Source organism: Uloborus diversus, chromosome 2 (assembly GCF_026930045.1).
Source record: "Uloborus diversus isolate 005 chromosome 2, Udiv.v.3.1, whole genome shotgun sequence".
NCBI lineage: Eukaryota > Metazoa > Arthropoda > Arachnida > Araneae > Uloboridae > Uloborus > Uloborus diversus.
In genome coordinates this window covers 15,957,703-15,978,991 of record NC_072732.1, presented here as the reverse complement: position 1 = coordinate 15,978,991, position 21,289 = coordinate 15,957,703, and the positions used below count along the sequence as shown (strand labels likewise).

The 21,289-nt window shown below is 35.3% G+C and overlaps 1 protein-coding gene across 1 annotated transcript in view; it reads right to left on the bottom strand.

Annotated features, from left to right (window-relative positions):
* The window catches only part of LOC129216982 (uncharacterized), a 52,267-nt gene that overhangs the window by 8,305 nt on the left and 22,673 nt on the right, over positions 1-21,289 (bottom strand). The window contains exons 4-7 of the mRNA XM_054851206.1: positions 13,322-13,445; positions 10,978-11,107; positions 9,793-9,872; positions 4,639-4,704 (exon numbers count right to left, since the gene is read on the bottom strand). Coding sequence (XP_054707181.1) covers positions 4,639-4,704; positions 9,793-9,872; positions 10,978-11,107; positions 13,322-13,445 — 400 coding nt within the window. The remainder of the gene's footprint in view (positions 1-4,638; positions 4,705-9,792; positions 9,873-10,977; positions 11,108-13,321; positions 13,446-21,289) is intronic.

Below are 21,289 nucleotides of genomic sequence, written 5' to 3'. Positions count from 1 at the left end.
ATAAGATGGACGAGTAAATTACGAAATTATCATAACGTGGAATCGTAACATGGGCACAAGCCAATTGGCGAGATACGAAATTATCATAACGTGGAACGGTAACATGGGTACAAGCCAAATTCACCATTATTCGTAAATATACAAGCGAACCAAAAGACCTTTTAATTTTTCTATTACGAGCAAAGCCGTGTGGGTACCACTAGCAGTTAAAAAAATAACAGAAATTCCATTTTGCGCCTTCATACATCTTCATTCTTCGGCAATTCACCTTGATACGCAACATGAGGGGATTTTCGTTTTGACAATGAAATCGAAAGAAAAGTAAAAAATCAACTTAACTTGAATGATTTTTTCTGCAGCTAAAAAGACTAGGAATGATAATCAACAGACAAAAGGGATAACTTGAAACTGATTTTACAATGTTACTGGTTACAACTAAAAGATATTTAAAATAAACTTGAAGGAATTAAAGAACTCCAGAACGAAACAAAGACCTATCTACACACCCTCCAACCCCAGATTCCTTATGAGTTTCGTAGCAACCTTTAGTGAACATAATTTTTCCCCTAACCTTTATTTTTCATGAGACAAACAGTCGAAAGAGAAAAAAAAAAAATTACGAATGTCTCGAAAAGTATATTCGCTATATAGAGATTTTTTCGCTATGTGAAAACAATTTTTCTATGTAATGAACATAGAAATTTGCTGGGATTTCGTTATATAGAAAATTTCGATATGTAGAAGTTCGATATATATATATATATATATATATATATATATATATATATATATATATATATCTTTATATGGAGGTTCAACTGTATTTTTTCTGAAAGAGCATGTTTAAAAACATACGATTTGATTATTTTTTAAATGATTTGACAAATTTTACTCTTTTTAAAAAATATTTAAATCGGTGCGCAGACTCAATTTTATTCTTTACACTTCTGCGCATGACATCACTAATTTGTACCTCAGAGCCAGAACGACGTAAGTTACATTATGATAATTTTACAGCAGAGAGGAAAAACTTTTTTTCTGGCTCATGCAAAGAATGGGAGGCGGGCTCTTTCAACAATGGTAAAAAAAATGAAAAGGATTTTTTTTTTAAAGAATTACGTTCACATGGCTCGATGTGGAATAGGCTCTTACATACTGTGCACTAATAAACATAAAATCGCATTTTTTGGACTTACGTCACTTTATCTCTAAGGTACAGAAATGATTGCCTTTCACTGTTGCCTGAGCGCACAATATTTAATTCAATTCTTTACTCACATTTATTGGCAACGATACGGTTGATAACAAGCGTAGAGCGCAATATTCAGTTCGCTTCTGAATTATCAAAACCTGGAAATGCGGTAGACAGCAAGCGTAAACATTCAACGCGCCAGTGGAAGGCACCAAAGTACTTCATTTGTGACGTCATAAAGTCCACGCCTTGTTAGAAAAATCGGAACATTTAAAAAAAAAAATTGAAAAAAAAAATTAGAACCGACTTCAAAATTGCTCAAAAAAGTGAAAAATAATTTTATTCTTTAAACACCATCGATAATACTTTTAAACATAATTTTTGAAGTTGGCGCAAAAACAAAAAGTAAAATCCATTGTAACCATGCTTTGTTCATATTTTTATCAAAAAATCATCCAAAGTTAGGAACGAAACATTTATATCGTTACTCCAATATGCTGTCATCAATGCGTAATGCATGTGGTAGTGAAGAAACTGGGCCTGGTTAAATTTATAGTTGTAGTTGAGTCATGGCTGTGAATGATTTTATCGATCCTTTTTGCGCCAACTTCAAAAATTATGTTTAAAAGTTTTATCGATGGTGTTTAAAGAATAAAATTATTTTTCACTTTTTAGAGCAATTTTGAAGTCGGTTCTAATTTCTTTTTTTTTTAAATTTTTTTACTTTATTCTTTTTAGCGTAAATGTATTTCAGAAATATTAAGAAGTTACTATAATGAAACTTTACCCTTTTTTTTCATAAAAATACAAATACAAATACAAATACAAATGTGACGACCAGCAACAAGCTCTGGGCCCAGCTAGGCTGGTCCTAGTCAATTAATTAGTCCCCAATGAAGATCAATGGCCCTCTTAAAGCTATCCACTCCCTTGTTCATTACCGCCTCTTCCGGTAAGCTATTCCAAGTGCCCACGACCCTGCTAAAGTAGTAGTTTTTCCTGATTTCCAAGTTAGCCTGAGATTTAAATAGCTTAAAACAATGACCCCTTGTCCTGCTTTCCCCGCAAAAATTTAATCCATTTACATCTTTCATTTTGATAAATTTAAATAACTGAATCATGTCCCCTCTGACTCTCCTTTGCTCCAGGCTATACATGTTAAGCCTATTAAGTCTGGTATCATAATCTAAATCTGAGAGTCCCCTTACTAATTTAGTTACCCTTCTTTGAACCCTTTCCAATACAAAAATATCTTTTTTCAGACAAGGCGACCAAAACTGAACAGCATACTCCAAATGAGGTCTTACTAAACTCCTATATAAAGGCAGAAGAACTTTCTTAGATTTGTTTGAAATAGATCTATTGATGAACCCAAGCATTTTGTTGGCTTTGTTACTAGCAATACTGCACTGTTGACTAAACTTGAAGTCCTGATTTATAAAGACACCCAGATCCATAACATTTTCTGCCTGATTTATGACTGAACCCTGTAAACGATATCTCATACGCTTATTTCCATGACCTAAGTGTAAATATGTGGAAGAAAAGTACACAAATGCTCCATACTAAAAAAAAAAGAAAAAAACACGCCTTAAACTTTAAGCAAGTGACACTAAAAATTTATCTTTGTTCATACCTGGAATGAACAAAGGGGGTTAATTTAATTATAACCATTTAAATATTACGTTTTCCCTAACTAATTTACATTTTACAGCATACAAGGTGCTTGTGAATCAATCTTGTATCTCCTTACTTAGCCCAGATCATCTGTTATTGGCATACATGATAACAATAAAAATACTACTATAGTTGAAGCAAACCTAACCTAGTAGCATTGTGAAGGCTAAGCAGATCCTAATCACTGCATAAACCTCGCTTCCACGTTAGGTTTACCCCCACTATAGAGCAATGACACTGAAGAAACTTGATGCTTGCTTCAGAGAAGCCTTCATTCAAAATTATCAATCTTCATTCAAAATTACAATTACTATTAATATTATTGTTGTATGGCACCAAATTTTTGAAACAATGGGCTTTATTTTTAATCATTTAATAGGGAAATTGCATGAAATTTACTGTTTTTTGGCCATAACTTTTTTTTATAGAACAAATATGGTCAAACAAAGTAATGGGACCTAAGTTGAGCCATCCGCTATCCATTAAAAGAAGAATCATCAAAATCGGTTCACTAGGTGAGACGCTGTGAGTGGACAAACAAAAAAAAAAAACATACATACGGTATGAACTGATAACCGCCTCCTTTTTGAAGTCGGTTAATTAATTAAAAAATAACTGTATGACAGTTGGGAAAATGAAAGTACTTTCTGGGTTCATGTAATTTTTTTTGCTCATTATATCAACTTCAGTGACTAAAAGTAGTACTTTTGAGGGAAGGAAACAACCCCATTGCTATTGCGTTTTGAGGAAAACTTGGCATGTCCGCAGGGGAAACTCTTCCCGTGATAAAGAGAGCGTTGAGAAATGATTGTTTAACAATGGCAAGCCTTCCGTTCTGCTAGAAGGAATTTCGAAGGACACAAGATGTTTGGGGGGGGGGGGGGTAAAGAGGTTTGAGATGAATCCCACTCTGGAAAACCTGGAAACTACCACTGAATTCTTAAACTCATTGAGTCCAACGAGCGTTCCTTTGCGTGGTATAGACACTTAACATTCCCAAAAGTACTGTTCAAGATATTTTGATGAATTTTCTGGTGGAGTGAAAAGTACATGAAGCTGGTGACCAGTCGACTCTACCGGTATTCGAAAGTGTCAACAATTTCAATGTCACCCTACTGTCCTGACGTAGCACCTCTCAACTTCTTCTTGTTCTCCTACTTGAAAGCTATAATGGAAAGGACATATTTTTGAGACATTTGACAAAGAGGCTGCAGGACATTCAGGATAATGCCAAACGTGATTCCTTCCCTTCCGGGAAAATCTCGCTCAAGCAATATCAACTTAGGAGAAGTATATTTTGAAACTCTTATTTTTATTTCAATTGTTGGATATAGAAATGTCTTGTAACTGACATTAATTTCCGGACAGACGAATGTACTGTGAGTACTACCACTGGAGAAATATATATATTGTGCTAGTTCTGCGATCTTTTTATCTAATTATTAACATTATTTTTATTTATTTATTATTTATTTTAGGAGTTTGTTATAAAGGGAATGCGTTTGAAATTTAATGTTGATGACGAGCTGAAGAAGCATAAAAATCAGGAAATGGCAAAAAGTTTTGAAAAATAGTTCCGAAAAATTGTTCAATTAAAGAAATCGAAATCGCGCTTTAATAATTGATGAATTACCTAAACAATATGCAACTATTTGTTAAGAAACTATGATATCTTATAATTTAGAATTTGGTTTTCGTACGCTCAAGCTAAAGATACCTCCTGAAAAAGTACAAGAGTGGTTCAGAATTTCTCGTATGTCACAGCTTACTTCGCTTTCTCCTGCGAGGTTCCTAATGTATTCTCTAATTTTCTGAATATTTTCTTGAGAAAGAATCTAAATGAAAAAGAAGGAAAGAAATTAGAAGTTAACATCACATTTTATGCCTTAACATATATTAGCATGTAACATATTAGTTGTAACATTAACTATGAGCGTATACATTAATTACGATGAGTGATATTATAGCAGTGTTGCCAACCCTATAGAAACAATTTGAGGAACATCCGTAACAATCAGGGTTGCCAGAATTCAGAACAGTAAGCACGGGACAGGCTTCTAGGAGTGAAAAGGAGGAGGGGGGGGGAGTATTTTTGAGGCGTTATGATAAATCTGAAAATTTCAATCGCAACAAATTATTAAACCTCACAAAATGTCGCCTATCAAAGTATAATAATCGTTTTTATTGCGATTGACGACGCATGCGCAGAGATATATTTCCAACATTAGTCAATGAGTAAAGAAGCAGCCATTCGGTTCTCATGGTCTGCCGCCAAAACAAAAACATACGAACCAAATCAAAAAGAAAATAATTTTTGCGTTGGCTGCCACATAATTTTCTTATATCTCATTATTTCACATTTTTTGTTTCACTTTGTTTTTTCCCCTTAAAATAGTGTCTTGTTCTGTAAAATACAGTCGGACCTCCATATATCGAAGTAGCAAACTGCCGGGAAAAAATTCGATACATAGAAACGATCTTATTTTATCATAAAAATCTCCTAAAACATTAAAATTAAAGCTAATTTTCGTGCATGAAACTCAATTTCTAATTGATACGAGCATCAGATTAAACGAAAGTTAGAAAAATTAACATAAATTACATTTTTGTGCCTTCATACATTTTCATTCATCGGGAGTTCAATTTGCTTCGCAACATGAGGGGATTTTCGTTTTGACAATGTAATCCAGAGAAAAGTAAAAAATCAATCGACTTAACTTGAATGATTTTTACTGAAGCTGAAAAGACTGGGAATGATAATCAACAGACAAAGGGATAACTTGAAACTGATTTTAGTGTTGCTGGTTACAACTAAGATTTGAAATAAACTTGAGGGAATTTAAGAACTCCAAAACGGAATAACGACCTATCTACACACCCCTCAAACCCAGATTTTTTATGAGTTTCGTAGCAACCTTTAGTAAACAAAATTTTCTCCCCTAACCTTCATTTTTAATGAGACAAACAGTCTAAAGTGGAAAAAAAAAATCTACGAATGTCTCGAAAAAAATTTCGATATATAGAGATTTTTTCGATATATAGAAACAATTTTTCTATGTAATGAACATTGAAATTTCCTGGGATTTCGATATATAGAAAATTTCGATATGTGGAAGTTCGATATATGGAGGCTCGACTGTATTTTTATCAGCTAGAATACGGGAATTTGGAAGTCCCAAATGGAAGTTCTCCGGGACGCGGGACCCTTTTTCAAAATACGGGACTGTCCCTTGAAATCCTGAACGTCTGGCAACCCTGGTAACAATTTTGAGGAGTATTTCTAAGATTTTGCGGAGCAGTTCGGTACATTAATTAACTAGTATGTTGTGGCCATCACGAAACTTTCTTCTATATCTTTCTTATAATTCTCATCCCTCCCCATGCTTAACGAGGAAGCAATATTCCCAACGAAAACAAAATTACACATGCCAAAAATTGATGACCATCCCAATCCCTGATTTATCTCAAAAGCAAAGCAAAGAATGAAAATTGAAAATTATTTTAAAAGCCTTGCTTAAAATAATTACAAACATTTATCTGTTAACAAACACAAGATGGCAACAGTTAAAAATTTTAAATCATTGAGATAATATCTCGGATCATTTCCATGCAATTAAAAGCACGAGCTGAACGCAGACGACAGTCTGTTACGATTTATCTTTCTTATTGTTGCAATTAAAAAGCTATTTTTATTCACACAAATAAAAAAAAATCAGCCCCCCATGGAGCGATTGGCGCCAAAATTAAACCAACGCCTGTTTACATATGGATTCATATTTATTCCAAATTTCATCCATAATGTAGCATTACTTCTTGAGATATGGCACTCACAATGGAAAAAAAAAAGAACGTTCGATTGAGCCACCCCTTTTTCAGCTGTTGACACCAAAATAGAATCATTTCTTATACCCTCTAAGGGCTACTTTTCGATAAATTTTTGTTTGATTATGTTCATTATTTATTGAGATACAGCAGTCACAATTGACGGAAAAAAACGTTCTATAGCTCAACCCCCATTTGAGCTATTGACACCAAAATTGAATCAGCACCTGTTCCTGTTATTGGCAACATATGGACCAAATTTTGTTTGATTCCGCCAGTTACTTCCTGAGGAATAGCAGTGACGCAAAACTCAAGAAACGTCCCATTGCTCCACCCCCCTTGGAGGAATTCGCGCCAAAAACTAATGGGCACAAGTTCACATAGCGGCACATATGTGTACCAAATTTCGTTCGATTTCATGCGGTAGTTTTTGCTGTAGAGCAGCCACAAAAAACTGGTCACACACAGACGTGACACACATACACACACACACACACACACATACACACACACACACACACACACACACACACACACATACACACACACACACAGACAGACAGACATTTTCCAAAAATAGTCGAAGTGGACTCAGTACACCTCAAAACGTTTGAATCCGTCAAAATGCGAAATTCGAAAATTTGCACGAATCCAATACTTTCTTCTATATATTAGATATAGAAGAAAGTAAAAATCATTCAAAAAACGTACGGGCTTCACTGAAAATTTGACAACATTATAGCAATACATTTTTTAATCAACTCGCATTTTTTTGGTTGTGCAGACTCGTAAAATATTGGTATGAAAGAGAGACCGCATGAATTTAATTGGAATTTGAATGGAAAATTTAAAAAGAAGCGTAAAATACTACCAATTTACTTCAAAACCAGTTCAACTCCTTTTCTTTTTACCGGCAAATAATTATACGATACAACAAGGAATTAGAGAAAAAAAACTAATATTTAGGTGTCCTACACACAAGGCGAATAGTTGAATCAACTTTTCGAAAAGGTTGCCTGTTAAGACTGGCGTTTTCCCGTGTCTTCACATGAGGCAACTAGTTTATTCAACTATTCTTCTAAAGAGCCGAACTGGTTCGAGCAGCTGCTCTGCAACGCTGTTAAAATTATACCGCGTTGATTCAACTAGTTCACTCGTGTGTAGAGTAAACGCCTGGCGATGTCCCGATGAGTTGAATCAACTAAAAAGTCGATTTAAGTCTTTGGGATGGCAATGGGAGTGGCACATGTGCCTGGCGTGCCACATGAGTTGACTCCTACACACGAGGCGGTTAGTTGAATCAACTTTTCAAAAAAGTTGCCACTTAAGACTGGCGTTTTTCCGTGTCTTCACACGAGGCAACTACTTTATTCAACTTTTCTTCTAAAGAGCCGAATTGGTTCGAGCAGCTGCTCTGCAACGCTGTTAAAATTATACCGCGTTGATTCAACTAGTTTACTCGTGTGTACAGCAAACGATTGGCGATGTCCCGATGAGTTGAATCAACTAAAAAGTCGATTTAAGTCTTTGGGATGGCAATGGGAGTGGCACATGTGCCTGGCGTGCCACATGAGTTGACTCCTACACACGAGGCGGTTAGTTGAATCAACTTTTCAAAAAAGTTGCCACTTAAGACTGGTGTTTTTCCGTGTCTTCACACGAGGCAACTAGTTTATTCAACTTTCCTTCTAAAGAGCCGAATTGGTTCGAGCAGCTGCTCTGCAACGCTGTTAAAATTATACCGCGTTGATTCAACTAGTTTACTCGTGTGTACAGCAAACGATTGGTGATGTCCCGATGAGTTGAATCAACTAAAAAGTCGATTTAAGTCCTTGGGATGGCAATGGGAGTGGCACATGTGCCTGGCGTGCCACATGAGTTGACTCCTACACACGAGGCGGTTAGTTGAATCAACTTTTCAAAAAAGTTGCCACTTAAGACTGGCGTTTTTCCGTGTCTTCACACGAGGCAACTACTTTATTCAACTTTTCTTCTAAAGAGCCGAATTGGTTCGCAATGGAGTGGCAGATGTGTCTGGTGTGCCACGTAAGTTGACTCGCGTGGGAAGGATGCCGGGCGATTCCTTAACTTTTTTATCTCTGGTTACACATTCTGATAACTACCCGTTCGATAGTTAACTCTACTAATTTGCCTTATGTGAAGGAGGCCTTAATGTTGTATGCAAAGTGTTTTTCAACTGCAAAAAAAAAAAAAAAATAGTAATAATAATAATTTGAATTTTGACATCTTGAATTCAAATTATGTTTTTCGCAATCACGAGTGTGTGTGTGTGTGTATGTGTGTATAGGCGTGTGTGTGTATGTGTGAGTAGGCGTGTGTGTGTTTGTGTGTATGGGGGAGTATCTGTATGTGTGTGTGTAGGCATGTGTATTTGTGTCTGTGTGCAGGCATGAGTAAGTGGGAAACTGTGTGTATGTGCGTTTGTGTGTGTAGGCATGTGTGTTTGTGTCTGTGTGCAAACATGAGTGCGTGTGTGTGTAGGTGTGTGTTTGTGTGTATGTGTAGGTGTCTGTATGTATGCGTGTGTGCGTTTGTGTAGGTGTGTGTGTGTGTGTAGGTGTGTGTATGTATGCGCGTGTGTGTAGCATATGGATGCAACCTGGAGATTGCTTTCGCTGTAGGAGCAGCATCGTGAGGCCGGTCGACGGTGGTGCTGCAGAGGGAGGCGGGGGGGGAAATAAAATCATAGGGCATCAAAACAGTCAACTGAGAACAATAAGCAATCGTGATTGCTCAAAAAACATGGAAGATTAAGTGGCCAGTCGTGAAATGTTTTTCCTTGTTTGGTATTTAATTTTATAAGAGATTATAAAATAAATTCAAAAAATGGATCGACTCCATTTCAGTTCTAAATGCTTCATACACGCCATTAAAACTCAGACGCAACTAACCCAAAGCAGGACCGATTTATTTTGTATTAAGCGATACATAGTCAAGCATTTTATTCACTGAATAAAAATGTTCATCGTTAGGAATGTTAAAAAGGCATAGTTGATAAATGATATTTATATTCTGAAAAACAAAAAGAAAAAGATCTGGAGAGGGAGATTTTTTTTTCAAACAGGAAGGATTGTGTTTACCTTTTCCTTTATTTTGTCTAAAATTTCTCTGAACTTCATTCGAGCAACTTGATCCATGGTGTCATCCAAATTTCTTTTGCCTGAACTCGAAAAAAAAAAAAGTTTAATTAATATTCTTCTTCAATGGGGTTCTTTCTTTCAGTCAAAAGTACTACTTTTAGTCACTGAAATTGGAAAAATAAGCCAAAAAAAAAAAAAAAAAAATAATAATAATAATAATAACATGGACCCAAAAAATACTTTCATTTTCCCAACAGTTATTTTTTAATTAATTTTTTTAAAATGTCTGATTTTTCAAACAAGGCGTGGTCTTGATGACGTCACAAATGATGCATTTTGGCGCATCTGTCTGCCGCTATTCCACGTTATGATAATTATCATAATCAAGAAGCGAATGAATTATTATTGCGCGCTACGCTTGCTATTAACCATATCGTTGCCAGTTCACGTGAGTAAAGAAGCGAATTAAATATTACGTTCTGCGAATGGCAACAGTAAATGGCATTTCATCATTTGTGATGTCATCGGCAGAAGTAAACAATGAAAGCGTGCCGATTAAAATACTTTTTTTAAGTAGTAAACTTAGTCAAAGTATTTAAAAAATGGTTAGATCCTATGTTTTTAAACATGCTCTTTCAGAAAAAAATACTTTTAAAATTTTGGAAACGACCCCATTCCTACTAGTGTTAGTTCACACTCTCCCTTCTTATATTTATATATCTTGATCAAATTTCAAATCATTAATGTAATACATTTATGATTTGAAATTTGAAAAATGATTTGAACCCACTCAAGTTCAAATGAAATTTTTTAAACCTGTAGTGGCTGACACTTGACGTTTACAGAGTGTTTCAAAATATTAATTCATTAATTAAATTTAATTGCCATTTCTCACTTAAAATTGTGATTTTGTCACATCAGTATTATATTAACATTTATTGTAATTATTTAATGAAAAGTAGCTAAAACAATTTTTTTCTTTGTTAACCTAAATTTGACTTTTTAATTTTTTCTGTACATTACTTGGTTCGAAACGGCGTTACTGGCTACAAATGCAAACAATTAGTCTTAAGCAATGTTTTTTCTTTTCAGTATCAAAATGTTTAAAATTTTGTAACTTTAAAAGCTCAATTTGTAAAATATCTTTAGTGTATTTTTTCATGCAATATTTTGTGTTTTACTCACCAAGTCCAAGCCTTTCGAGGATTTTTCTCAAAACCTCCTTTACTTTCGCGCGAATTTTCTGCAAGATTTCTTTCATCTTTTCTCCGTTTTCGCCTCCCATTTCCTTGATTTTTTCACGCAGTTCTTTGATCTGTTTTGGAAAAGAAATGATTTGATTTCAAATTTCTGTAACTTCAAAAATACTAGAAAAAGTTTTTCTGCTACAGTACACTTTTTTTCTCTCCAGAAAACAATGTTTGAACGATGTAAAGGTCAGTAGCATACCTAGGGGTTTGCAGGAGTGACTCTCGCCAGGGGCGCAGCAGCCAAGCGGCGGCATTTCAACTAATTGATTTTTTTTTAAAATTTCATTAAAAAAAATTGATGATATAAGTAAAAAATGCTTTTAAAAAATGAAAAACTCGCAAAAAAAATTGCTAGGGGGGGGGGGAATAAAACAATCTTTAACTCCCAAAAAAAGAAGGAAGGGGGAAAAAAAACCCAGGGAATTTTAGCTGTAGCGTTAGATTCCATCCCGATTCACTGAGTTTGCTGAAGACTTCTGTACACAATTTGTTTACTAGGGAGTGGTGGTGGAGAGCGTTCTATACCGGATAATTCTACTAATGAATAAAAAAATTTCGGAAGGGGAAAATTCTCAATTTGCCAAATAAAAGCCCATTTTTACCGAATGATAAAGTTCGAACATGCACACAAATACATACAAACATAACATCTACTGTGAAGGAACATTGGGAATCATAGAAAAAAAAGGAAAAAAAAAATATGTATTAAAGTAGCAATACTGTCCCCTAATCTGTCGACTCAATTAGGTGACCTTGAAGGGGGGGGGGGGTGCTATTTCATAAGTTCCCCAGGGGCGCTGCACCCCATAGGTACGCTTCTGATAAAGATCGCACATTTTCATCAAATAAATCATAACTGTGTAAAATAATTGAAATCCTTATAATTAAAAAAAATTGTCTATATATAATAATTATTACCACAATATAAGTTAAATTAACGCGACGAATAAATTATACATAAATTAGTTTGAAAGTAATAAAGTAGCTAAACAGATATTTCAATATTGTTAGACAGAAATGTTCTTGTTGCTTTGGATTTCGATGGTAAATTCTCCTCTTATTAGATTACTATATTAGGATTCGCAATGTTTGTTGGACTCAACAGCTTGGGGGGGGGAGGGGGCCTGATGCTTCACTGCCCTCTCTATTACTAAAGTGACACATTTTGCTCTCCTGTGTTTAGGTCTGCGAACGAAAAATAAAAATCTTTAACTTCCAAGCGAATTTTAACTTCTCCGAACGTTTTGGAATGTACATATGCAGTTTTTATTGTTGGTTGTTTTTGTTTTTAGCGTAAAAAATTTTAAAAATGAAACTGTGCTTAGGTGCTCATTTACTTTAAAAATCACTCTATATAGAAATTTGTCGTGACTCATTTTTGTATAAAACTTCTAAGTTCCGCATGAGTACAAATTTAAAGCGTTTATGGAAGCTATCTTGAAAATATACCATTAAGTTTGAAGAACTGTAGCAAAATTTTTTTTAAACTTATTATAAATGTGAATATTCTCTGCGAGTTTAATAAATTAATTCTTAATAGAGTTGGTCGAAATCTTCATAAGTTTATATTTACAATACGTAACAAATAAATACATAAAATTAGAATGTATGTATAAGAAATAAATCAGTCAGAATTTCAGCATCAACCTTCTCTAATGAACTCAAATACTTTCTACTAGAGTGCAGAGAGCTTTTGCAAAGTTAGAAGACATTGTTTGCCACACTGCATGGAGCAAATTTCATTTCAAAACATGTTTTCCCAGACGGATGAACGTTTCAGAAAATGCTTTGAAGAGCCAATGAGCGAATACATAATTTCTACGATTCCATTTTAAAGTGAACACAAACTGTCTGGGAAACTGTGGGAAAACTTAAGAAAACTGTTAATGTTGAAAAACAGAATCATCGTCGAAGTCTTCAGTTGAAAATGTTCTTAGTGAATTTTTTAAAAACTTTTAATACGTTATTTTTCAAAAAACTAAATGTCTTCAATGTTCGGAGTTATTTTTAAAATGATTCATCTCTGAAAAAGAACTTGGAAACAAACACTTCATAGCTATAACAGCGACTTGTCTGAACATTTTAATCTCACAGTTTTTAAATTAGTACCTTGAATTTAATATTTTATATTGTTTACAGGTAATTCAGTTGGACTAAATCTTTTTTTTTTAAATCAGTAGTATATTGCGCTAAAGCTCTTGATTTGTTTATCAGCTTTTTTCTTGAATGTATTATAGCATTCACTATACGCATAGCTGAATGAAGACAGACATAATTACCTTCTCAATAAGTTCCTTGGCGGCACCTTCGCCGTTTTCGACATGGTCTCTTATTTTTTCCAACAGTTCTTTTAGGGCTTCCTTCAGATGCTTTCCAAGCTCGGTTTCAATGTCTTCTCCGATTCTGTTGTAAAATTAATGAGTATAATAGAACACGAACAAAATACAGTTCTTTTTTACCTTTGTCGATTCGATTGAAATTCACAAACCGAAGATAATTTAAGTGAAAGCTTTCAAGTTGAATAAGGGGGTTCTGCTTCGAGATTGTCGAGCTATATTCTGTATGAACTTTTGAAATGCAGTGATTCCAGGAACTGATTTACGGCAGGGCATTCGGGGCCCGGGGCACCAAAGGAAAGGGGGCACCAAATTTCTGTCATCAATTTTTTTTTTAGGGACCAGTGTTCGGGGCCTCTAACTAAGGGAAACAAAAAAAATTTGTCATTTGACAATTTTTTTTATTAAATGAAAGCATATCAGCCAATTGTTGTGGAGAACGATCATTTTCGTTATTGAAAAGAATTAAGTGTCCTTTGCGTACTCTCATTTCTGATGGTAAATTATTTTTATTAGCTCTGCTATCAATAAAAGTAAGTTTGACCTAAAACTTGATTATGAGGACATAATAGATGAATTTACTACAAGAAAACAAAGGAGAAAATAAATAAAGAATCATTGATGCGCAGAAAGCACATTATGATTTACCTTTACCATTTATATCATAGTTTTTCCATCTGCGACAGTAAAAAATTTGCTAACATGAACACCATAAAATTATTTCAGATTTATAATAAATAATTTCTCTGCAAAACATCTTGATTATTAACTTTTTTCGTATGAAATCGATATTTTAAAGTTTTCTTTCTGTCAAAATAATATCTAACACTTACCTACATATTTTTATGTGTGTGGGGGGGGGGGGCACCATATGCCCGGGGCACTCAGGTGTGTAAATCGGTGCCTGCAGTGATTATGTAATAAATGCTTAAAAAATGATAACACTTACCTACATATTTTTTATGTGTGTGGGGGGGGGGGCACCATATGCTCGGGGCACCCAGGTGTGTAAATCGGTCCCTGCAGTGATTATGTAATAAATGCTTAAAAAATGATAACACTTACCTACATATTTTTTATGTGTGTGGGGGGGGAGCACCATATGCTCGGGGCACCCAGGTGTGTAAATCGGTCCCTGCTGTGATTATGTAATAAATGCTTAAAAAATGATTTCAACTATGTCTCGAATAATAAAGACACCTTTATTAATTATCACAGGCACAACATTTTTTTTTTTCAATCTTATCTAGGTCTTGTTTCCAGAACGAGTTTCCTGATTGGTATATAAGGAAAGTAAAACTAATATTTGTTTAATTTACCATAAAAATCGATTTAAAACTTTTCTGTTGTCTCTGTACTTAAACTTAACATTAGTGCTTACTTTTACAAATTAAAAAAAAACTATAGCTTTTAGTATAATATAGAAAAATAACTCAAGACAAATAATGTCATTATCAAGCACAACTTTCTTTGATTTAACTGCAATCACTGTTCATTTCAGTCCTCTACGTTTAATCACGTTTTTCTATGTTTAAAAATAATTTTCGTTTTTTAACCCTCTACAAGTAACGACGGAAGGTTATAAACGTGTGTAAATGCATTTCTGTGGGCCTGTCAAAGGGGGGGGGGGGGTCTCTTAACGGATGAACCAATTTTTAAGAAAAGAAAAAAAAATTGAACTTTGACATCTTGAATTCAAATTATGTTTTTTGCAAACAGAAGTGTGTGTATGTGGGGGGGGGGGGGGGGTATGTGTATGTGTGTATAGGGATGTGTGTTTGGGTGTGTGTGGGTAGTTATGTGTTTGTGTTGGGGGGGGGGTATGTGTATGTGTGGGTAGTTGTTTGCATGTGTAGGTGTGTATGTGATTGTGTATGTGTAGGTGTCTGTATGTATGCGTGTGTGTTTGTATGTAGGTGTATGTGTAAATGTAGGCAAGTAAGTGGCGCAACCTGGAGACGGTTTTCGCTATAGGAGCAGCATCGTGAGGCGGCCGGCCGACGGTGGTACTGCAGAGGGAGGCGGGGGGAGGGGGAATAAAATCATAGGAATTAAAAACGTCAAGTGAGAACAATCAGCAATCGTGATTGCTCAAAAAATGCTTCAAAGGTGCTTTGATCGAGAGGGAGTCCAACTTTTGTCCAACATCGGACCCTGCAGGCCAATATTGCGGCTCGCAAAATTGATGCTGGTTGTTGTTTGATTGGTGACATGATAGAGAGGGTTTTAAGCAGCATAGCTATGATTCATTTGAGTCGGAGTTACTTCAGTTCTTGTTTGCGGGCAAGTTCTTTGAATGATTTCTCGTACAAGCTTTAGAGACGGATTTATTGTGTCGCAACTGCGAGAGTCTCAAGCTACCATAGGGACCCCGAAGAGGGTTCATAAAACGTACATGATCGATGTTCTACATTCCACTGTGACAGACAAATGTGCTCCGAAAAGTGAATAGCGACTAGCCCCTAAATCTGTAAACATATACTGGGTGCCCTGAAATAGATTGATTGCTTTCAAAAAGCTTGTAACAGGAAAAAGGTTAATGATAGAAAGCAAATTCTTGCATAAAATTCATGTGATGGGCCGTAATTTTTCTCGCCATGAGTCTAAAATTTTAGTTCAAATTTTTTTCAAAAGATGGCGCTTCAGATAGTAGGCCCTTTAATCAAAAAGGAAGAATTTAAATTCATCATTTTTTTTCTTTGATTGCGACATGTGATTGTAGCCGATCGCAGACATTTTAAAAATATTGTTATGAATTTTTATTAAATTTTTTCTTTCTTTTTTTGAGCAATCACGATTGCTTATTGTTCTGACTTGACAGTTTTGAATTCCTATGATTTTATTCCCCCCCCCCCGTCTCCCTAAGCAGCAATACCGTCGACCAGCCTCACGATGCCGCTCCTCTAGCTAAAACAGTCTCCAGGTTGCGTCCATATCCTACACACACACGCATACATAGACACACCTACACACACACCTACACACACACATACGCACACACATACACTCACACACAGCTACACACACATACGCACACACACACGCATACATACACACACCTACACACATACGCACACACATACACTCACACACAACAACACAAATACGCACACACACACGCATACATACACACACCTACACACACATACACTCACACACAACTACAAACACATACGCACACACACACATACATGCACACTAACAAACACATACACGCAAACACATACACACACACCTACACATACACACAATTACTAACACATAAACATACCCCCCACACACAAACAAACATGACTACACACACATACACATACCCCTCACACAAAAAAACATACCCACCCACCCACACACACACACACAAACCGCACGCCTACATACACACACACTCGAGATTGCGAAAAACATAATTTGAATTCAAGATGTCCAAGTTTAAATTATTTTTTTTTAAGTATGATGTAATTTGCTATCTTTCTTTGACTGAACGCCATCTGTTATGAAATTTCTGAACTAAAATTTCCAACTCTGAGAAGAAAAAATTTACAGCGTGCCATGTGAATTTTCTGCAGGAATAACTTTATTATCATTCGCCGTTTTCTGTTATGAATTTTTGAAAACAGTCTATTTCTGGACACCCTGTAAATGACAAGCTCTGATGTTTCCATGTGTAGCAATTTTAGTGCAACGCACATACTACGGGCCCCTGTAACTGTTTAGCTGGCAGGTGCAGTGAAACCTGTGTAAGTTGACCACTTGCGGTAAGGGGTTTAATGACCACTTGCGGTAAGGGGTTTAAGGACCCTTAACCTTCAAAATTTTCTACTTTCTGGAAAAAATATATGTTATGCATACGTTAATTCTGAACAATTTGATACCTTATTTATTACCATACGCCAAAAACTTTTCAAGTTATTGAAAAAATGCGTAAACTTTCTCCATAGAGATTTATGTTAACAGCAGCTGTTTAAGCCTCTTTTTCTCAGGTGCCGGTTTCTTCGGTTTTCTCGCTTTGCGCGCATAATATCTCAGAAAGTTTCTTACATATTTCCGTAAAACTTTTCATACTTGTTTGTCTGGTTTATATTTATGACCTGAAGCTAAATTTGTTTAATTTTTTAAAAATTATTTATTTATTTCTTGAAATTTTACAAGCCATAATCAAAAATGTCCAAAATTTTGGGCAAAAAAAATATATATATTTTAATATTACTTTTCATTTTTAGTTAAAATTTAGGTTCAAATCATAAATATATACCAGACAAACATGTATAAAAAGTTTTACGGAAATATATAAGAAACTTTTAGAGATATCATGCGCGCAAAACGACAAAACCGAAGAAACTGGTACCTGAGAAAAAGAGGCTTAAACAGCTGCTATTAACATAAATCTCAATGGGGAAAGTTTACGCATTTTTACGATAACTTGAAAAGTGTTTGGCGTATGGTAAAAAATAAGGTATCAAATTGTTCAGAATCAAATTATGCATAACATATATTTTTTCCAGAAAGTCGAAAATTTTGAAGGTTAAGGGTCCTTAGACCCCTTAGTGGTCAACTTAAACAGGTGGTCAACTTATAGAGGTTGAATTACAGTAAAACCTGTAAAGTTGACCACCCTTGTAAGTTGACCACCTGTCTAAGTCAGTGGCGCACACAAGGGAGGGGTCCAGGGGGTCCGGACCCATCCCATAGGTCTTGCTTTTTTACCGATTGATTATGATTCTATGTATTTTGTACCTAGAATAATTTCAGACAAAGGTAACAATACGTTCAGTTGTTATAAGTGAAATAATACAATCCTCATGTTAAAAGATTTTGAAAAACGTTGTGCTCTTTTTCTATAACGAATTGTTTGTAAGAAGCAGAATGGTGATTATAAATGATTACACCGCAATAACTATGTTTTTAGTTTTGTAATTAGAGAATAAAATGAGAGTCTATGAAATTGAATCAATTTTTTAATTATAAGAAAAGTAAAGGCATAAATTATTTTGCTCTCTGGTTATTTTTTTAAGTATATTTCATTAAACAATGCTAATTCAATTTCAATAGTTTATTTTTTACTGTTTTTCATTTCCGGGAATCGATAAAATCAAGCCAATACATTTGACGGCATATTGGGGTATGATAGGAGAATAAGGCTTTTGATCTTGGACCCCCCCCCCCCTTACAAAATTCCTCTGTGCGCCACTGGTCTAAGTTGACCGCTATCTTCAGGAAAATTTCGGAATTACGTTTTATCATATAATTCAATCTCTATAAGTTGACCACCTGTTTAAGTTGACCACTTAAGTAGTGTACCGCAAGTGGTCAACTTACACAGGTTTCACTGTATAGGATACTAGTGGTACCCGCACGGCTTCGCCCGTATAAGAAAAATTAAAAGATCTTTTGGTTCGCCTGTATTTAGAAATAATGTATTGTGAATTTTCTCGTCAATTGGCTTGTACTCATGTTACGGTTACACGTTATGATAATTTCGTATCTCGCCAATTGGCTTGTGCCCATGTTACGGTTACACGTTATAATAATTTCGTAATTTATGATAGTTTTTTTTCTTAAAATTGGAATAAAAAAAGAACCACATCGAATTTTCGAAAAATCGCTTCGAGGTGCACACCCCCATGCTACATACTAACTTCGTGCCAAATTTCATGAAAATCGGCCGAACGGTTTAGGCGCTATGCGCGTCACAGACATCCTACAGACATCCTACATATATCCTACAGACATCCAGACATCCTCCGGACAGAGAGACATTCAGCTTTATTATTAGTAAAGAAGACCTAATTCTGCGCCTGAAGATAGCGTTCAACTTAGACAGGTGGTCTACTTACAAGTGTGGTCAACTTTACAGGTTTTACTGTATTGAGAGAACAGGGACAGCAGAAAATCAGTCAGGAATTGATGTATTTCCTGCTTATCGTGTACTTCTTATTTTATCTAAAGTTTTGAAATATCACTCTTGTTTCAGTTACTCTTTTGTTAACTGTTCAGTTGTTTTAAGTGTATTACATAACAGTGTACAGATGTATGTCTGCTATTGCTTTGAATTAAAAAAAAAAAACGCTGTGTTACTATTCTCCATCGCTTGACATCACGGTAGCGATACCTTAATGAAGAGTTTAGTACAGAATTAATGAAATTAAATTTCACTTTAAAATAAAAATATATAGATACCTGCTCGACTTTGCCCGTAATCTTTACTAATAATAAAGCTGAAAGTCTCTCTGTCCGGAGGATGTCTGGATGTCTGTAGGATGTCTGTAGGATGTCTGTGACGCGCATAGCGCCTAGACCGTTCGGCCGATTTTCATGAAATTTGGCACAAAGTTAGTTTGTAGCATGGGGGTGTGCACCTCGAAGCGATTTTTCGAAAATTCGATTTTGTTCTTTTTCTATTCCAATTTTAAGCCCATTTTTCACAGAAATTTAATAAAATGGGAAAGAATCTTTATCTTTATCTTCTTTATCTTTACTAATAATAAAGTGCACAAAGTTAGTTTGTAGCATGGGGGTGTGCACCTCAAAGCGATATTTCGAAAATTCGATGCGGTTCTTTTTCTATGCCAATTTTAAGAAAAAAACTATGATAAATTACGAAATTATCATAACGTGGAACCGTAACATGGGCACAAGCCAATTGGCGAGATACGAAATTATCATAACGTGGAACCGTAACCTGGGCACAAGCCAATTGGCGAGAAAATTCACCATACATTTGTAAATATACAGGCGAACCGAAAGACCTTTTAATTTTTTCTATTACGGGCAAAGCCGTGCGGGTTCCACTAGTAGAAAAAATAAAAGGTCTTTTGGTTCACCTGTATATTTACAAATAATGGATGGTGAATTTTCTCGCCGATTGGCTTGTACCCATGTTACGGTTCCACGTTATGACCATTTCGTATCTCGCCAATAGGCTTGTGCCCATGTTACGGTACCACGTTATGATAATTTCGTAATTTACTCGTCCATCGTACGATAATTTTGTTCTTAAAATTGGAATGTAAAAAGAACCACGTCGAATTTTCGAAAAATCGCTTCGAGGTGCACACCCCTATGCTACAAACTAACTTTGTGCCAAATTTTATGAAAATCGGCAGAACGGTCTAGGCGCTATGCGCGCCACAGAGATCCAGATATCCTACAGACATCCAGAAATCCTCTGGATATCCAGACATCCAGACAGAGAGACTTTCAGCTTTATTATTAGTAAAGAAGATAAAGATGTAAAAAAGAACAACGTAGCAAAAAACATCACAAAGTTATTTATTATTATTTTTTTAAGTGTAAACCCAGCTGAGTATCCAAAACCCTGGATCTGGGTTCAGAAACTCAGGAGGGGGAGTAATGTTTTAGACTCTGAGTGGCTGTAACGAACTACAGTCGGACCTCCATATATCGAAGTAGCAAATTGCCCGAAAAAAAAATCGATATGTAGAAATTTCGATACATAGAAATGAACTTAGTCTCTACATAGTATAAAATGAAGTCCCCAAAAAGCGTCTGTGTGTTTGAACTCGCAAAACTCGAGAACTACCCGGCCAATTGCGCTGAAATTTTCACAGTTTGTTCCTTTAAGTCCTGAAAAGGTTTGCAGACCAGTTCGAATAAAATTCGGTCAATAGTTCGTTATTTATTCCAATTTACATCCGATTTTCACATAAATTCTTAAATATGGGGGTGAAAAATTACTTGCACATATTAATATTACATATCGTTAGAAAGGGTAGAATTTTTCGCGTTCTACGCAATTTGTTTCAATGCTCTAACTTTATTACGGCGGGAGTTATTTGCGTTTTTATCTCGAATTTTTTTAGGCTTAGCTGAAATTTAGCCACTACTTTCTTCATTAAATAAATCAATAAAAAGTGAAGGAATTTTCCCACAGCTTTCTTTTTGACGCCTTTG